The sequence below is a fragment of the Anneissia japonica genome, unplaced genomic scaffold (assembly GCF_011630105.1).
Source record: "Anneissia japonica isolate Jap-2015-1 unplaced genomic scaffold, ASM1163010v1 scaffold281_len866295_cov195, whole genome shotgun sequence".
Lineage (NCBI taxonomy): Eukaryota > Metazoa > Echinodermata > Crinoidea > Comatulida > Comatulidae > Anneissia > Anneissia japonica.
The window spans coordinates 796,259-814,176 of record NW_022728190.1 but is presented as its reverse complement, the minus strand read 5'-3'; the positions used below and the strand labels follow the sequence as shown (position 1 = coordinate 814,176).

The 17,918-nt window shown below is 35.1% G+C and overlaps 2 protein-coding genes across 3 annotated transcripts in view; both read right to left on the bottom strand.

Moving 5' to 3' along the window:
• The window catches only part of LOC117113999 (acyl-CoA 6-desaturase-like), a 15,622-nt gene extending 8,886 nt beyond the window's left edge, over nucleotides 1-6,736 (bottom strand). Inside the window, exons 1-9 of one of the 2 annotated variants that reach the window (XM_033257517.1) lie at nucleotides 6,424-6,736; nucleotides 5,217-5,312; nucleotides 4,824-5,021; nucleotides 4,330-4,618; nucleotides 3,708-3,784; nucleotides 2,828-2,925; nucleotides 2,160-2,336; nucleotides 1,583-1,708; nucleotides 7-485 (exon numbers count right to left, since the gene is read on the bottom strand). In XM_033257517.1, coding sequence (XP_033113408.1) covers nucleotides 431-485; nucleotides 1,583-1,708; nucleotides 2,160-2,336; nucleotides 2,828-2,925; nucleotides 3,708-3,784; nucleotides 4,330-4,618; nucleotides 4,824-5,021; nucleotides 5,217-5,312; nucleotides 6,424-6,624 — 1,317 coding nt within the window. In that variant the 5' untranslated portion in view covers nucleotides 6,625-6,736 and the 3' untranslated portion in view covers nucleotides 7-430. Of the gene's footprint in view, nucleotides 1-6; nucleotides 486-1,582; nucleotides 1,709-2,159; nucleotides 2,337-2,827; nucleotides 2,926-3,707; nucleotides 3,785-4,329; nucleotides 4,619-4,823; nucleotides 5,022-5,216; nucleotides 5,313-6,423 lie in introns of those variants that run through there. The other variant, XM_033257516.1, reaches the window with a different exon arrangement.
• A 1,285-nt stretch (nucleotides 6,737-8,021) lies between these two features.
• On the bottom strand, nucleotides 8,022-10,479 carry LOC117114022. Its single transcript, XM_033257552.1, has 2 exons — nucleotides 10,331-10,479; nucleotides 8,022-9,985 (listed from the first exon to the last, which is right to left on the bottom strand). Exons 1-2 carry the CDS (start codon nucleotides 10,362-10,364, stop codon nucleotides 8,877-8,879), a joined length of 1,143 nt encoding a protein of 380 aa, XP_033113443.1. The 5' UTR covers nucleotides 10,365-10,479; the 3' UTR covers nucleotides 8,022-8,876.
• Nucleotides 10,480-17,918: the final 7,439 nt, after the last annotated feature.

The window sequence follows — 17,918 nt, the reverse complement described above, 5'->3', positions numbered from 1 at the left end:
GCCGCCTACGTTGGGCACGACTTCCGCCTCATTTTTACAATGCGAGAACTCTATCTTGTATTTCTAGTATCTTTGCCTATAGGGAATCTTCGGCTCCTTCAATAGTGAAAATAGTATAAAAAGAAGAGTAAAGTAAGGACCTAAACAGACTAATCAACAACAGCAAACTTAATATTTGAATTATCAGACAAGCTTAACCCACTGAGCATACAGAGCATTTTAAACCATTACATGGACGAGGAGTTGTGGCAAGAAATTTTTAAGGCCCTTGCTTGTGGAATTTTTTAAGCAACCTCAATTTCTTATGACAGTATTCAAACTTGAACTCATTTTGACAAGCTTCCTGTTTGCAATATCATAAAATATGATAACCGAGCTCCTTCAATTTGGGGTCAAGCCATAACAGTAAAGCTCCCATACTTATGTCCAATTAACCTAGGTTATGATAGGTATCATACCAGATCTGCCCTGATTTTTTCAATGACCTGTTTTAAAACAAACAAAAAAAATGTTAACACAATTCATATACCGTAAAACTTTGAATTGAAGCCCTGGCTTTCTTTTTTTGGTGAACTTTGGATGGGCTTCTTATCGAGATGGGCTTCTTTTCGAGATGGGCTTCTTTTCGAGGCTACTTTTGCAAAGTAAAGGGGGGGCGCTTCTTTTCAAAATGAATGCTGTAAATTTTATGAATTTGTAAAAAAGCCCACTGTAACATCAATCTGTATCATGGAGTGTATTTAACTAGCGTTAAATCACCTAAACTACTGTATAAACCAAGCCTGTATTTAATTTATTTTGTTTTCTGAAATTCATGTACAGTGTATGTAATGTACTATCTCGAAAAGAAGCCTATACTATCTTGAAAAGAAGCACTGGGCTTCTTTTCAAGGCTAATTTTGCAAACTAAAGAGGGAGGTCCAAATTGAGATGGGCTTCATCTTGAGATTAAGCCCACTGGACTTCAATTTGAGCACCATATTTACAAATATTTACCAAATACCAGGGTTATACTAACATTTCAAGAAATTTATATTTTTCAATATTAATGCTAAATCTACAATATGGTGTGTTTGAATATATATTTTTTAATTGTTATAAAGCTCTGTCAGACATTAAATTTTCTTTAACAAAAAAACTTGTGTATGCCCATATATAGTCATGATGTGCCCATATATAGTCATGATGTGCCCATATATAGTCATGATGTGCCCATATATGGTCATGATGTGCCTATATATGTTCATGATGTGATGTCATCATGACCATATTTAGGCATGTCTCATGTTTTTGTCAAATAATATTTGATAGTCTGGACACGGCTTAAGTGCTGCAGAGTTGATAATGTACTTCCCTTCTAGACATTAGATCATTTTTTTTAACTATCCAAAAAGTGACAGCTCAGTAAATTTTGTGGATGAACAGGGATATGAATAATAAGAAAAGACAAACTAAAACAATTCTAGTAAACGTGAGTAAAAATAATGACAATTTCCATCAAATTCTGGTCAAGAAAAGTTTAAAAACAAATTGTAGGATATATGTAAGTAGACATTCCAATATTATTTGGCTACATACATACCTGACAATGTCACCGAATGCCTGGAAAAGGGTTTTGGACTGGTACTCAATATGATGCTTGGCACATAATGATTTCACCAACGGTTGTACTTTGATGAAGTTATGACGAGGCATTGTGGGGAATAAGCTAAAATTGAATAAAAAATTCGATGAGAGCATCATAATTAAAACTAGAGTGATATTTTTCACTCTTGTATCCTTTTAAGGATAGAAATAGAATATAATTTAAAATATTGTTTTCTATTCAAGAAATAAATTTATAAATTATCATCGTAACAATAATTGTTATCATCACTATTTTCAACTTCATTATCACCATCCTTAATGGCATCATCCTCACCAAGGGCAGATCCAGAAAAACACCATCCCGGAAAGGGGGGGGGGGATGGGTGGCCTAGTTGACACTAAAATATAATCAATGGGTACACAAATTACAATCTTCATACAGGTTTCATGCAGCACTTTCCATACCACATTTGTCTCTCCCCTCTTCCTCTTTTCTTCTCTCTTCTCTACCCATGGATCAATCCCCTTGGATCTACCCCCTTATCATCACTATCCATGTTTCTTAAACTTACTGATGTTCGATCTGGTAGTTGAGATGTCCTGTAAACCAATCATTGAAAAATGAATGCTCCACATTACAGGTGGCCACAAGCTGAGAGGTCAGCCAATCAGAGTTCTGTTCCTTGTCCACCTGCATTGGGATATGGTTCATCTGAGTAACCCACACAAACCAATGACTTTCAAGAAATCTATAAAACAAAGTGTTTATGTTTTAATACTATATATGTAAATTAATAAAATAAGTAAAAAATATAATAATCAATTTATCATTCAATTAGTTTCCAACTTCCCCTACATAATTTTTTCTATTTATCATATTAAATTTTTTTTTTTTTTTTTTTTTTTCACATGTTTTTTGCTGCATAGGTATTACTCTGACAGCTTCACTTCCATACATGCTTAGGCTATATAAGTAAATATCTACAAAAAGGCACTAATTGCTACACATGCATATCCCAAATTATTAATATCAATATGCATATTATTTTAAAATGATGTGCATTTAACAGTAGAAGTCAAACCCATGTTCACTCTGTCAGATAAACTAGGTTTCTGATGACATGAACTACTGTATTCAATATTAATAGTGAAAAAGAAGCACTAAAATGTTCCTGCATTAAATGCATCGGCCAACTGGCATGCTGATTGCTAATAATTAATTAGTGCTGCACAAAATTACCTTACAAACATATAGAGTTTAAATGTTCCCCATGCTCCAAGTAATGGTGTATACATTGAAAACAGCAATGTAAAAAATATAGCTGCCATCCCAATATCCTTAAGGTTAAACAATATTAAAAATTAAGTAAGTAAAGCTCTGTCCAAACTATAAAGTCATATATGATAAATATGTATGATTTGCCCATATATGGGTATGATGATGTCATATCACTATGGATGGACATGACATCATGTAACAACAATAATTGAGCAAATCATAGGCATTTGCTACATACAATGTGATGTGGACAGAGCGCTATAGAACTGAAATTAATAAGGTTATTCAGCATAGCTAAAGCTCTGTCTGAACTATCAAGTCATATATGATAAATATGTATGATTTGCCCATATATGGGTATGATGATGTCATATCACACCCATATATGAATGGACATGATGATGTCGTATCACATCAATAAATGGGCAAGTTGTTGGCATTTTTCACACACAATGTGATGATGTGGACAGGTCTACTATATAACAAGGGCTGAAATGCTAATTTTGATCCTAAAGGCCAACCCAGACAGTGTTGTATGATACAGCCCAAGCGATTTGTTGCCCCATCGCGTCTGTGTAAGTTAAACACTGACGCAATAGGTTTGTGTTGGAGACAGTCGTGTTATAGAATATTAAACATTCTCACAATGAACTAAGACTGTCCCTGATGATAAATCGCATCCGGCTACATTGTATGAGGCCGTCTGAGTTTTATACTGGCAGTGCAATTTTAATTACTTATAGTACAAAAATAATGGTGGAATCTCAAAGACAAGAAACTAATCTACTGTATATATTATATAATAATATTCGCACTATAATATCAGAAATATATTTCTTACCACATATGTCCTTTTTCTAATCATGAATACTGCGTTTTCAAAATGAAAATATAGAGGAAGAAGTAAAGGAGGAAAAACTGTGAAAGAAAAATATAATTATGAATTTTAGTAAAAAACATATCAAATATATACTGATTGAAAAAAAATTATTTAAAAAACAATGGGGTTGTATTGGATTGGATATCTTTGATTTGAAATACACCAAGAAAAACTAATGGAAGTCTGAAGACCTATTTGCAGTGTTGAATTGGGCAGCGCACCTCATAATCCCTTACTCTTTTCTGAAGGTATAAGTATTTCCTTTACACATGCAGGCAAGTCATATTGCACTTACAATTTGTAAGTCTTATCTGGCAGACGGTGTGCTATGGAAACTCACATTTCAGTCCACTAGCTGTAACACGAGGAGAGCAATGATAGAACTGAACCAAGTACAAAAGGTCTTTAAGGATCCCATGGTTCAGCGCACAAACAGTGGCCACCACCAGCTTAACAAACTTATAAGATGCTCTCATAAATTTGATTCTTGTACATGAGAAATTCAACATTAAGATTTCTAGATATTATTACCAAAAAAAAAAGCTATACCATACAGTAGTAACGTATTAAATTTAAAACCTACTCAGAAAAAAGTAATTCTGCTGAAAATTATAAGGCAGGATTCCTCGTTTCTTTTTGGCCCACTGTACGGGGACATAGTCGCCAAGAACGAACAGGTACGGCATGTCAACATCCGGGTCTTTGGCAATCACGTTTGGTTTGGCATGGTGTTGGAAATGGCGGTAGTTCCACCAACAAGCTGATGCAGCTTTTATACCTCCCTGGACTATCTTGTGCCACACATGATTAGCAGACGACGTTTTGCAGACAGACAAATGACCAAAGTCATGCTGGAGCCAGCCAGCTTGGGCCTAAAGAATGTAGAATGTGTTTGAAAAAAATTGAATTAAAATTTTCACACTAATTTATATCATAAATAGAAAATTAATATTTTATAATGGTTTTCAGCAAAACACAAATAATTTAATATAATTGTACATTTGATTTCAAGATGTAAATGCCTCAAAATATGTTAAAAATTCCACTTTCAAGTTCTTAATCCTAGGCCTATCTTACCTGCGCTGTAGTCATCAAAATGGCCACAAATAAGTAGCTTGCCCAGCCAGATCCAAAGTAATGCATCCACAGCCAGGCTACAAGTTGCAAAATAACAATATGACTCAAGTGAGCAGCATAGAAGGGTAGGTTGGCTTCGAATAAACCCATGCCTTCAACTGTTTTTCTTAGTGCACGGAAATCTTCTGTAATAGGATCCTAAGTGATACATACAAAAGTAATATCAACAATTAAAATTAATATAAAAAACATCAAAATGTAAAAACAGACGTTTGTGTTATAACATTTTTTTTATTTCCTTCAATTTATCAAAATGCAGTACATATTGGTGTTTGGCACAAAATCTTTACAAAATCAAGGTGAGAAGACTAAACAAAAATTTAAAGTACTTACATTGTCTTGCTGGTCAGGTGCTAAGTGGCCAATTAGCAGGTGTTTTAGGAAATTCTTTGTCACTTCTTTATTTATGTGAAAGGCTGTATAAGCATCCTTAAATAGAAAATATGGAAACAGCAAAATAATGAAAGAAATTTTATAGAAATTTGATAAAAAGTTTTTTTCTAGTTTTGGAAATGAATAAATTGATTTCGTTTTCTTAATTTATTCTTATGAAAGCTTATATTGTACATATGAAAACAAAAGACTGGAAAAGAATCAATAATATGCAAAAACATGCACAAAATACAAGAAAGATAAATGACAAAATAAAAAAATTTCAAGATAGGACTACCAGCTGTGCATTTAGCATCTAATTTATGGGTGGGAATGCAATGTCACACATCAGTAAAACTAAAACCTGTACTCTGAGAAGAGAAAGCTCCCAAACTGCTCTAATAAGTATGAAAAGGACAGTATACCAGAAGGAACAGGAAACAAAAACTGTAAATGGATCACAGAAAATACAAAGTAATATAGTATGAAATACTGATAATGGCATAAAGACCTAAATAACGATGGAGTGGAATTTTGCGATAAGAACATATAAAAAGTCAATTAGAGTAGAAACAGAATGGCAACAGTAAAAACAGAATGGCAACCAGATGAACTGCTAATATGGAAAAGGATTTTCCATATAAATGGAGAGATGAATGTGTAATAATGTTGGTACTAATGATGATAATTGATAATATTATTTGATGAATATAATGATGATGTAGGGCCTAGATAGGCCTGCCTATAAAGTTGTGCACATTATTTTTTTAATTAAATTATTTAATATCTGTAAATATTGTTACTTACTATAATTAAAATATGTAATGGCTTATATAAATACTGATATAGTACTCCCTTTATTTAAGACTCCTCCTAATAATTACTAAAAGACTACCTCCAATGTGAATAAATTAAAAGACCCTTTTCCTGCATCTTAAAAAAATATTTCACCTTTTTTAGTACAATAATTAGTTTTTTTCTAATTAATTTAAGACTAAAGCTTCTAAAGACCAAGAAAAAAAACAAATAAACCAAGGTCTCAAAAGTTGTCTTTGAAGACATGTAGTAAGGCTTAGTCTCCTAAGTTTTGGATAGTGCTACCTAGCCTAGTCTAGGCCTACCCTGGATACCAAAACCACAACATCAACGGTTGCAAAAAGCAGATTACCGTTCCATCCTGCCCGGCAAAATGACGTATCACTCTCCTTCCTCCCGGATGTCTGTCAATCCATCGTGTTATATCATACACACTGTTATCTATAATTAACCATTTCTCATTGCTGTTGTTTCCATGTTGCTTTACCTCCTCCTTCGTAAAGGTTTTTCCCGTAGGCCTACCTGTTGAAGCCTCCTCTTTCCCGGTCATCATCCTCCGCTAGTACTTGGTTGGTAGGTATCGATGTCAATCGATCCTCTCTTTGCCTTGGCCCAAAGATACTAGAAATACAAGATAGAGTTCTCCACCGTACAAAAAAGGGTTCCATCGTGTTCCACCGAAATGCATGGTGGGAATACGAAAAATGGGACGCCCCCTACAGCTGGATCTAAATAAACTTGTGCCAAACTTTCGTTACCAAGTCGTCGCGTATTTTATTATCAATTTTCAACAAAGATACAGTACTAGATATAAAAACAAACTGGAATAGACACCCAGACAGTGACATCGGTGAATACATAACCTCCTTGGTGGCGGTAGAAATCGTTGCTATTATCCAAATAATACACAAAACAATTAAAGCATAATCATGAATCAGTAAAGAATAAACAATACAGCGCAGAATCGCATCGCCGGACGGACGCACTCTTAGTGAAAAAGTTTTCCTCCATTAGTGGAAAAGGAAGGGCGCCTTTTGCGTCTGGATATACTTAGCAACAGAAGGGCGCCCTGTACGTTGGGCACGAAGTATAGGAAACTTGCATGGTTAAAAAGAACGGCGCCGCCTACGTTGGGCACGACTTCCGCCTCATTTTTACAATGGTAGAACTCTATCTTGTATTTCTAGTATCTTTGCTTGGCCCTCGAGACCGCTCAAAGCCAGTGGGAGATTAGCTGATAGAGGGGGTATAACGTGGTTATGGTTATGGTTCCCGATCAAACACTGATCTACGGACGGTCGTCGATCAAACACCGTCTCATACGATTCCATGGAGAACACAAGGCGACAAGAAACATGCATTATTAGTCTCCCTGCTGTAGGCCTATCAGCATAGGATATTATTGCTATAATACCTCCATGGTATCACCAACCACCTTAAAGGCCTGTTTACGTTATGACGATAGCGATCAACGATAATAAGCTAAAAAGCAATTGTTTATAATATAGAGAATAAAAGAGATAAGAAAAGTTTCCAAACTAGCACGATTCGATAGCTATTTATCGTGTGTACGATAAAAAATAAAATAAAATCACGTCATAATCATGGGAAAACGATAAAATCGTTTTTATCACTACCATTTTATCGTTTCCGATGACTTAATGTCATTTGATTTGATTTGTGCAAATATTTTGTTATCGTATTTAGGCACGATAAATCATTATCGAATCGTGCTAGTGTGAAAACCTCTCTTATTTCTTTTTATTTATCAACAATTGCTTTTTATCGTTGATCGTTATCGGAATAGTGTAAACAGGCCTTTATCATCATCATAATCATCGTCATTATCAACATCGTCATCATCATCATTGTCATCACCAACAACATCTTATTGTATTTACTAAAATGAAAGTGAGATCTGTTACTCTAAACAAAAATACGTAAAACACCTGTTTTTTAAAATTCTAAGTGTATCCTTTATTTCAAAAAATTTGTAATATAAATAGATAAATAGTAAAATTGTTAGATACCTGTGTGCCCTGTATCAATATCAATCATATTGCACCTGTACTCCTAACGTAAAAAAGGACCAACAGTATGTTTTCTTTTTTTATTCACAAGAAATGTGGTACTTATTGCATAGAAAATTGATATTAAGTGGGCCGACTAAAATTTCCATGAACCAGTAAAGGTTGATGGTAGTAAATTTGTGATCAATCAAACAAAAGAATATACACTATAATTCATTTCTAAGGCCTATCGAATGCGATATCCAGATGGTGCAACGTGATTGGTTCGGACTTCGGACCCCACACATCTACCTGGTTCTGATGAGTAAAGCCAACCACCTAAGGACTCCAAAAGAGTAAGAGGGGTAGTATTCTTCACTCCTACTTATGTATTAGAAAGCTGAATGAGTACATTCGGTTTATCCAGTGTACCAGAACAACAACCCATCAGTTAAAGCGTGCACTCATCAGAGACCAATAATAAATAATATGATATTAACAATAGAACAATAAATGTACTCACTGGAGCGCAAAGTAATAATTTGTTTGTGACAGTTAAGAATTAAATTATTCTTTAAAAATCAATACTTCATTATTAATTTAATTCAATTATATCCCCGCAGCCCTTCACTCAATTAGTGAACAAAACTTGACTCTAAAGCAAGGTATTGTCAAGGTATCATTATACTTTTTGGCATGATGCGCTATTGTCTGGCTATTAATTATATTATTATTATATACTCCAAACTTAATAGCCAATTTCTTAAAGTAGGTGATAAATAAATCAATACCTTCGCTAAGCTAATTGGTGGGCTTTTGTTTCGTCTGCTGTTGTAGGTACCTTCAAAATAATAGTCTTTCTTTCGGAAGTCGAATAATCAAATGGAGTACAACCAGTATTATTTGGACAGTCTTCTAGCCATTGGTTGATAATCGTCTGTTTCGGCATTTCTTCTTCTGGTAATGATGGTGTATCTTTTATTTTAGACTCAGAAACACTATTTGATTGACTGTTCTCTTGTCTTCTTTGGCAATGGCGTCGCGAAAGTGCAGTCAAGCCAATAATCATGTTCCTGTCCCTTTTTACTAAAGATTTAACAAGTGGTTCAAACAGCGGTAAATTTCCAGATGTTGAATCCGATTTAAATTTTATCGTGATGTCCCTTTTTACTAAATCTTTTTTGCTGCTAAAATCCTCATTGTCATTAAATGTTTTAATCTTAACATCACTCGCTGAGTTACAATGAATTGCGCTGGATATACACTCGATTTGTGCATCATACGCAGAAGAGCTGCGTGTGTGTGGCATTACTGATCGAAGGCCATGACGAACTCTCAAACCAGATGTTCTCAGAGAAATAGGGTAAAACCCCTGTGGAGATGTTGGCTTACAATAAAAATAGGAATCGAGTGATATTGTGCCACCGTTGCTCCTGTTTGTATTTGCGGATGCTTGAATGCTTTTCTCTGTTTTTATATTTGGATCACGTGGGCTTGTTTTTGGTCTTGGAAGCGCAGAATGCCCAATTGCAGAGAGTGTTTCATCTGCATATTTTTTCATTGGTCTTTTGTAGAATAAAGAGGGAGCATCAACTGAAGATGTTTCCGGTCTTTTAACAACATTCTCTGCTGATTTGTTTATTGTATGTTCTGCTTCCTTTCTTCCTTCTGTGTAATCTATATCCTGTGTAGTGTGCATAAGATGTATCACCTTTGGTAAGCCTTTAACTGAGAACGTCATCTGTTCTTTGATCGACGGCAATGATCCCGAGGAAGCCGATCCATGTGAACGTTGAGCAAGTTGAGGTGCTAAGTAAAGATGCTTGCTCGGTTGAGGTGTCTTCGGTGACGCGCTGCTCGTTTGAGGAAGCCGAGGACTTATGCCGTCTCCAAGAATGCAAAATTCTATATTAAAGTATCACCAAGAAAAATGTCAACTAGGTAGACCTAACCAAAAGGTTCAAAATGTTTCTGAAAGTTAATAATTCTAGGTAATCATTTATGGCTTGTTTTGACTTTATTGGTACAGTAGGCTATACCAGTACCTTAATATATAGTTTGATTTTGTTTATTACCACAATGCCTAGTAGTAGGCCTAAAACAACTTTTGCATTAAGGTGCATGTTATTCAATCAATGAGGTACCCGTATTTAAGGCCTACCCTCATGATCGAAAATCCTTTAAAAATCTAAGCATCCAGTTAACCAAACAAGAGAAGTCACTTTAATCTGACAATTTTGTAAGACTTACCACTTATTTCGTGCGTTTCAATTTTGAAAACCATAGTAAGCTTATGAATCCCGAAGCAGACGGACGAGGAAAGAAGTAGAAACCCCGCGCCTGAGTTGTCTCTGTTAATGCGCCTTCGCACCTAGTAACACTAACTATATCGATAGCTAATAATTAGACAAATGGACAAAGATCGATAATGCGCGACAACGAAGTTTTTCAACGGGACAAAAGACAGCGTATCAACTATTAAACACATGCAGTGAGGTGCACAAAAGGCAGAACATGTGAATGTTTGGCTGACTCAATGATCGATTTTTAGCAGATCAAGGATACTGTATTGCTTTATTATTTCTTCAAAGAATATATGTCGTACAAATATAGCAATTTATCATCATATACAGTACCAGCAAAGAGTAGCCTTTAGAATTGTACTTTGGTACCAGTGACATGGTTTAAAAGAAACATAAATATATTATGAGGGGATTGTCCATATTTAATCTATTAAGATGATGCAGAAACTGTAGCCTAGTAATTAAACAATCTTCAACTTGATTGATATCGGGCACCAAGGTCAAAGCTAATCACACCATTGTTCTAACAAAGAAGAAACATGAACTGGCAATGTAACAACAGCAAAATCTCGGTGTGCACAACAAATTATGTTCACTTGTCTGTAGTGTATTAATTCAAATTAGGATTTCTTATCTTTGTCATTAACTTAAGCTTTGACGTTGACGTTGAAATTCAAACGTCTTTACCATAGCCAAGATTTGATGTTATGTTTACTTGAATACCTATAATCTTATTGCGAAAGGTACCCCGTCTTTCAACTTGAGGCCCTGAAGTTGAAAGACGGGGTACAGGTCTTTAAACGGGTGTCGTATTTTTGCCGTCCAATCATAGGGTTCAAAGATTGTTTTCTTTTACTAAAAAACTTGAGTCTATTATTTGAGCGAAGGATGAAACACATTGTTATAATTCAATAGGCCTACAGGTGGCGCGGTGCAGTGTATGAACTTCATAAAATAAGCTGAATTTATTCTTCCTTCAAATTATGAATAATATCACAGAAGAAATAGCAACCATGATGTTAGTTATAAACAGTCATTTTTATAGGTCAATGATACTAGTGTCAACTTCATCGAAACTCGATTGATCGTTCACATCGTGTAACCATCTAATAATTCTTGCAGTTGTTTTATTATCACAATAGCTTCTCAACACGTTATTGTCTGGTCGCAGTATAAGTGGAGGTATGTCTGAAGCAGATTCAGTTAAGACATTTTTTGTCTTTGATTTTTCTTTTTTATTAGTTCCAGTCATAGATCTGTTCTTCTTTCCAGTAGTTACGTTATCATTGCGATAAACAGTTTTTCCCAATCGTGTGTAGGAAACGATGGAACCTCTTTTCGATTGTCTAGCTTCTTCTGATCGTCGCGGTATACCATTGGCAGATTTTAAACTCCTTCGAGAAAGAGTAACTTTGATGATATTTGATATCGGTCTACTAGCACACGGGCTTGTTTGTTCCGACTTCGGAGTTACGTTTCTTGCCAATAAATTTGCGTTTCTGGATTGTGTGACTTTACGTCGTGAATTTACCATGGGGCTATCACTCATAGTAAGATATTTTGGTCGCCTTACCATTAATTTACTGTCTCTGATTATCATGGCGTTCTGCTGATTTTTGGTAAGATGGCTATGAATCGGTTGCAGTTGACATTGCTCCCCGCTCCAATCTTGGTGACATTTCGTCTGTACACTATAGTCGACGCTTTTTGTCCTAGAAAATTTGCATGACTTTCCCGTTTTGCCGTTTTCATTCATATTAATAAAATAGTTTTCAAGATGCGTTTCAAAACACTGAGGTAAATCTGATTCCGTTACAAACGGTTTGCTTTTCTACAGTAATGCGGTGAATATGGGAGGTCATTTAATCTCCGGTCCTTACGTTTACAATCCGTTTTCCTCTCTGCATGTTTACATGTTTGAAGAGTCTAATCAACCTTTTTTGTCCATTGTTTGAATTTATCTGAAATTACAAAATAAATTTGCCGAACTTTGTTGCTACCCACATAATGTTGAATTCTGAAAAGGATAAGTTTATTGAGTCCTTTCACATGACAAATAACCAACGGTCCTACGTAGCTAATTACCTTTACTACCAGTCATCTACATAAAAATATTTCGAAATTAGAACGAAGATCTAAAAAAATTAAACTATAGAAAACATTATGATTGATACAAACATATCACCAAACAATCAGCTTATATGGGCCTATATCCAAATCCAGTGGGGAACTAATTCATCAACGCACATACACGCAAGGAACTGGGAAAAAAGAGTTTTATATCTATGACGTGTTTAAAGGATGTACTATTATAGATCTTTGCTGCTAGGGGTCATTTAGGCCTAATAATACTTGGTCTCATATCCCAAGACACAAAGCGTTGGCAAAGAACCAACAGATTAAATAGTCCTACAAAGTAAATACTGGTATTGTAAGCGTGCCTGAGTATATGCCTAACCATAATAGACCCAAAGAAATACAACTGAAATAAAATGAATATATATAGGCCTGATGATGACATAATTAATGTCGACATATTGAATCCCGATAATAATAATAATAATAATAATATAAGGTATATATAGCACTCATGGTATAAAATACCAAACAGCCAAACAGGGCATGACCCGTATACTTTATGTTTATTTTTCTAATTATATGTGTTTCAAAACGGTGAGAGATAGAGATTGTGGAGAGAGCACAGGGCAATCTACTGTATATCGACCATTCACGAAAAGAGGCTCATTGGCTGGAATAAATACTGTTTTGTACCAAGTTAGTTGACAAGACAAGCGTCCGGCCCTCAGCCTTGGTGGCATAGGACAGAAAAGAGATGACCAAGGCGACGAAAGAACTTTGTGAAAATAGGTTGCCAGAATTCGACGGGCCTGGAACGAACAGCTTGCAAATTGTTTTCATCAATCAAATATCTATTCAATTTTTGTTTTTGGTAATGGATTCATGAAGTACGGTGTGTTGAGCTACAAAGACAACCAGCTATAGTATTGCAGAAATTCATGAATATATAGACAGGCCACCAAGCCACATTTTAAAAACCATTTTCAAAAGAAGGCTATAGGTTTTATAACTTACTGATCCTGGCATATATTGTCAAAGCTAAGCCTTGTTTTACATTATTTTCTCAGTCAACAAAATAAATACCTATACTGCTATAACAAATTCAGTTTAAATTTTAGTGACTTTAACGATCCTGATATGAATAGTAACGGTTTTCTAATGTCATTCCTAACATTTCTAAACTGTTGCAGAAAGACTACGGTTTTATATGCAAACATTTAAAACCAACCATTGATTATATGAAATACGGTACTGATATAAATAATTATATTAAATTGTATATTCTTCCGACCATGCCGTATTTTATTGATAGCGAGACAGCTCCTCCAATTAACACCTCGGATTTTTGTCATGTCGGAGCAATATCCACAATGCATTAAATTTTGAGTTTACCTTAGCTGCTGCACCACTTGACTAGTACGACCGCTGCCGATTTGTTCTGTACTGTTTATTAACATCCCTTCTTTGAATGAACTTGAAAATAGTTTACATTTACACACTTTGTTGTTTTCTTTCGATTTGTTTACTCTATATAGACTTCAGCAACACTTTACTGGAGAAAACCAATATTTCGACCTATCCTCAGGTCTTTATCAAGGTACATGAAAAAAACTAGCAAAAAGTGGACTCATATAACCACTGTAGTGGGAGGAGTTAAATAATAACAATGCGGATTATAATGAGAGTAATTAAAATCGGGTAGGCCTATACCATAGAGAAAATAGAACAGATGGCCTATACATTGATAGTAATAAACAGTTTGTAATGAGAACGGAGATTAATAGTCTTTCCCACATTATGCCGACAGTATAATAAACAGACTATAGTATATTGACCAAAATACCAAAAAAAAAAAAAGGAAAGGAAATAGAGAAACATAGCATAACATTTAGGCCACAATGGACGCAAGTATGTAAAATAAAAAATATATAATGTTAAGAGCGAGGTAAATAAATAAAATAGTCAAAGTGATTAATTATTTAAATATTTACCGTACTGCTTTTATATTGTGATTCCCCCAATCTTTTTACTATTGAATTTGTATGTTCTACTATTTTTATTATTATTATTATTATTATTAGTATTAGTATTAGTATTAGTATTATTATTATTATTATTATTATTATTATTATTATTATTATTATTATTATTATTATTATTATTATTATTATTATTATTATTATTATTATTAATGTTGTTCTTCTTTCGCGCTTTTTATTTCTATGACAATTTAGGCTCATTTTCACCGTATTTATCGTTGTACACTTCCATGTTTATAATTGGTTTGATGTAGTGCCACATTGGAATTCAGTTTACTTCTTAATGAAAACTTTCATAGATTATCCTTGCATCATCTTTTATTGTAATATTTTTTTGTCCTGCCTTGTGCGATAAATATGATAAACAGTTTCATTAGACTCAATTCTTGCTTATGTTAACCACATGCTTACCTAAGATTATACTGACACTAGTTTCAAATCACGGTCAAGTAGTTAAAAATCACCTAAAATCACCTTATTTTGCAAATTGGAGCCCCTCAACGGATCATCGACCCCCTCCCCCCACCACTTCACCTTCGCGCCCCATCAGGCCCCACCCCCATTTCAAGACATCTAGATACGCCACTGACTTACATGGCCAGATGAATGATAATACTCAATCGATATGCCACCAAATCGTAACCAGTCGACGCAACTGCCAAAAAACTATTTTTGGCAGCGAACTACCAATAAACAATCAATGAACTACCGGGTTTCTGGGTTGATTTGCAAGGTACTAGGCATGGCTCAACTACTTTTTATTTAGGGGTTAATTGGTAGAAATCGCACACAAATCATACGACGTCACTGACAACACCAGGGACGGCAACTCGATTTTGAGATTAATTTTCCGAATAAAGTTATACTAAATAACTTCTAATGACGAACTATTGTCTCCAGTTTTTTTTGGTCATTCAACTGTCATTTTATTTCTTTTTTCGGTAATATTACCATTCTCAATAATCTATAAAACACCCACATAACAAAGTCACGTTAGATCGATCTGTGGGGACGCCGTGACGCCGGATGGGTCAATTTTCGTCGGAAGGTATCAAGATGATAAATAGTTTCATTGGAATCAATTCTTGCTTATGTTAACCATATGCTTACCTCAGATTATACTGGCACTGGTTTCAAATTACGGTGTTAAGTAGTTAAAAATCACCTAAAATCACCTTAGTTTGCAAATTAGCGCCCCTCAACTGATCATCGAGCCCCCTCCCACTTCACCTTCGCGCCCCAACCCATCAGACTCCCATTTCAAGACATCTAGATACGCCACTGACTTACATGGCCAGATGAATGAAAATACTCAATCGATGTGCCACGAAATCGTAACCAGCATTCATCATGCCCCTCACGATGTCACCGGGGACGCAAATGCCAAAAACCTATTTTTGGCAGCGAAGGGGCGCTACCAACAAAACAATCAACAAACTACCGGGTTTCTGGGTTGATTTACAATGTACTACATGGCTCAACTATTTTTTACTTAGGGGTAATTGGTAAAAATAGCACACAAATCATATGACATCAGTGACAACGCCGGGGACGGCAACTCGATTTTGAGATTAATTTTCCGAATAAAGTTATACTATATAACTTTTAATGACTATTGTCTTCAGTTGTCTTTGTTGGTCATTCAACTGTCATTTTAACCATTTTTTCGGTGATATTACCATTCTCAATAATCTATAAAACACCCACATAACAACGTCACGTTAGATCGATCGGTGGGGACGCCGTGGTGACGCCGGTAGGGTCAATTTTCGTCGGAAGGTATCAAAATGATAAACAGTTTCATTGGGCTAAATTCTTGCTTATGTTAACCACATGCTTACCTAAGATTATACTGACACTGGTTTCAAATTAAATAACTGACAACTTTGGTTTGTATCATATCTGTGTTGACTACGTCGCCGAACGATGGCAGCAAACCAAAAACGAAATACATCATACAATACATTGTACAGTACATACAATAGCTTGTTATGGCATGTGTAATTTACTGGATGAGTTCTCATTGGTATAAAACAACGTCGTAAATACAAGTGCATATACTGTTTTCTTCGTTTTTTTTATTATATTTTTTCCTCTGCAATTTTAGGCGATTGTATAACCGCAATCATTTATGTACAGTATACAATTTTATAACAATAACTATAATGATTAGTCTACGCCCTCGGCTTAGACTCTCATAGGCCTAGGCCTAGTAGCCTAGCAGTATTTTATTTAGCCATTTTGCCAATTACCATACAGTTTGTCATTTTGGAAGCGTTGCCGTTTTGACTTATTGCCGTTTTGGTCTTGCCGTTTTGTTGACTAATTGCCGTTTTGGTCCATTGCCGTTCTGGTCTAAAATTGTTGCTGTTTTGGTTTTTTGCCGTTTTGGTCATTGCCGCTTTGACTATTGCCGTTTTGGTTTTTTGCCGTTTTGACCTGTTCCCAAAACGTAGATAGAAACTCCACTAACAGGTTGGAGAAAAACATATAATCTTAGTGCAGTACCTGAACGTTCAATTTCTCCCCTCCTTCGTTTATGGAGTTCCACAATCTAATTTAACGAAAACAATAACATACTTAATTAGGCCATTTTTTAAATAACTTCTCTGAAGGTAAGAAAGTATAATACATACTCGTGTTGGGATTCAATATTTCGACATTAATTATGTCATCATTATGATGACATAATTAATGTCGAAATATGATGACATAATTAATGTTGAAATATTGAATCCCAACACGATGGCGTGTATTTCAATGCTTGGAGTATGTATTATACTTTCTTATCTGAGATTAATCAGTGGAGCTTTCGGTTTTTCTCTAAAAGGTTAACTACAGAATTTACAGTACACTATAGTCAATGTGTTGTAGGTTGTAAAAACTCTATTGAATAAAAAAAATTCGAATAATAAAATCTTTCGCTTGACATTATGAATTAGTCATTTGTTAAACAAAATGATAGGCTATGTCAAGTGTTATATTGCACAGTGGCGGATTCAAGGGGGAGCCCAGTCACAGCACGGGTCCTCAACCTCCTATTTTTTTTATTATAAAAAAATTGGAGAAAACAGACAAAATTGTATTCAACTTTTAATCTGAGAGTGCCATTTCCGGCCATCTAGAGGTGCCATAATCCTATTTTTTGAGCAAGACCCTCCATGGGTCCCCTCTATTTCGACTTCATGGACCCGCCACAGTTGTATCATTTCCAGGCTACTATAGAAGGGCAATTGTATCCATCGGGGGAAAAGTGAAGTTTCGTCGGGGAATACCCATATCAAGGATACCCCTCATGATAAATAATTCATTGAGATCGTGGAAGCAATTTCGACTTCGACTTTGTTCGGAAATCAGGCGGATTTAAGGGGGAGGGGCATAAATTGTTCAATTTTTTTTTTAATGGAGATAGATATA

What these genes read in the sequence shown, in the direction of transcription:
- LOC117114022 (XM_033257552.1), bottom strand. Translation starts at nt 10,364, where the DNA reads ATGGTTTTCAAAATTGAAACGCACGAAATAAGTG. An exon ending in TGAAACGCACGAAATAAGTG is followed by an intron (nt 9,986 to 10,330) that starts GTAAGTCTTACA and finishes ACTTTAATATAG; the next exon opens with AATTTTGCATTCTTGGAGAC.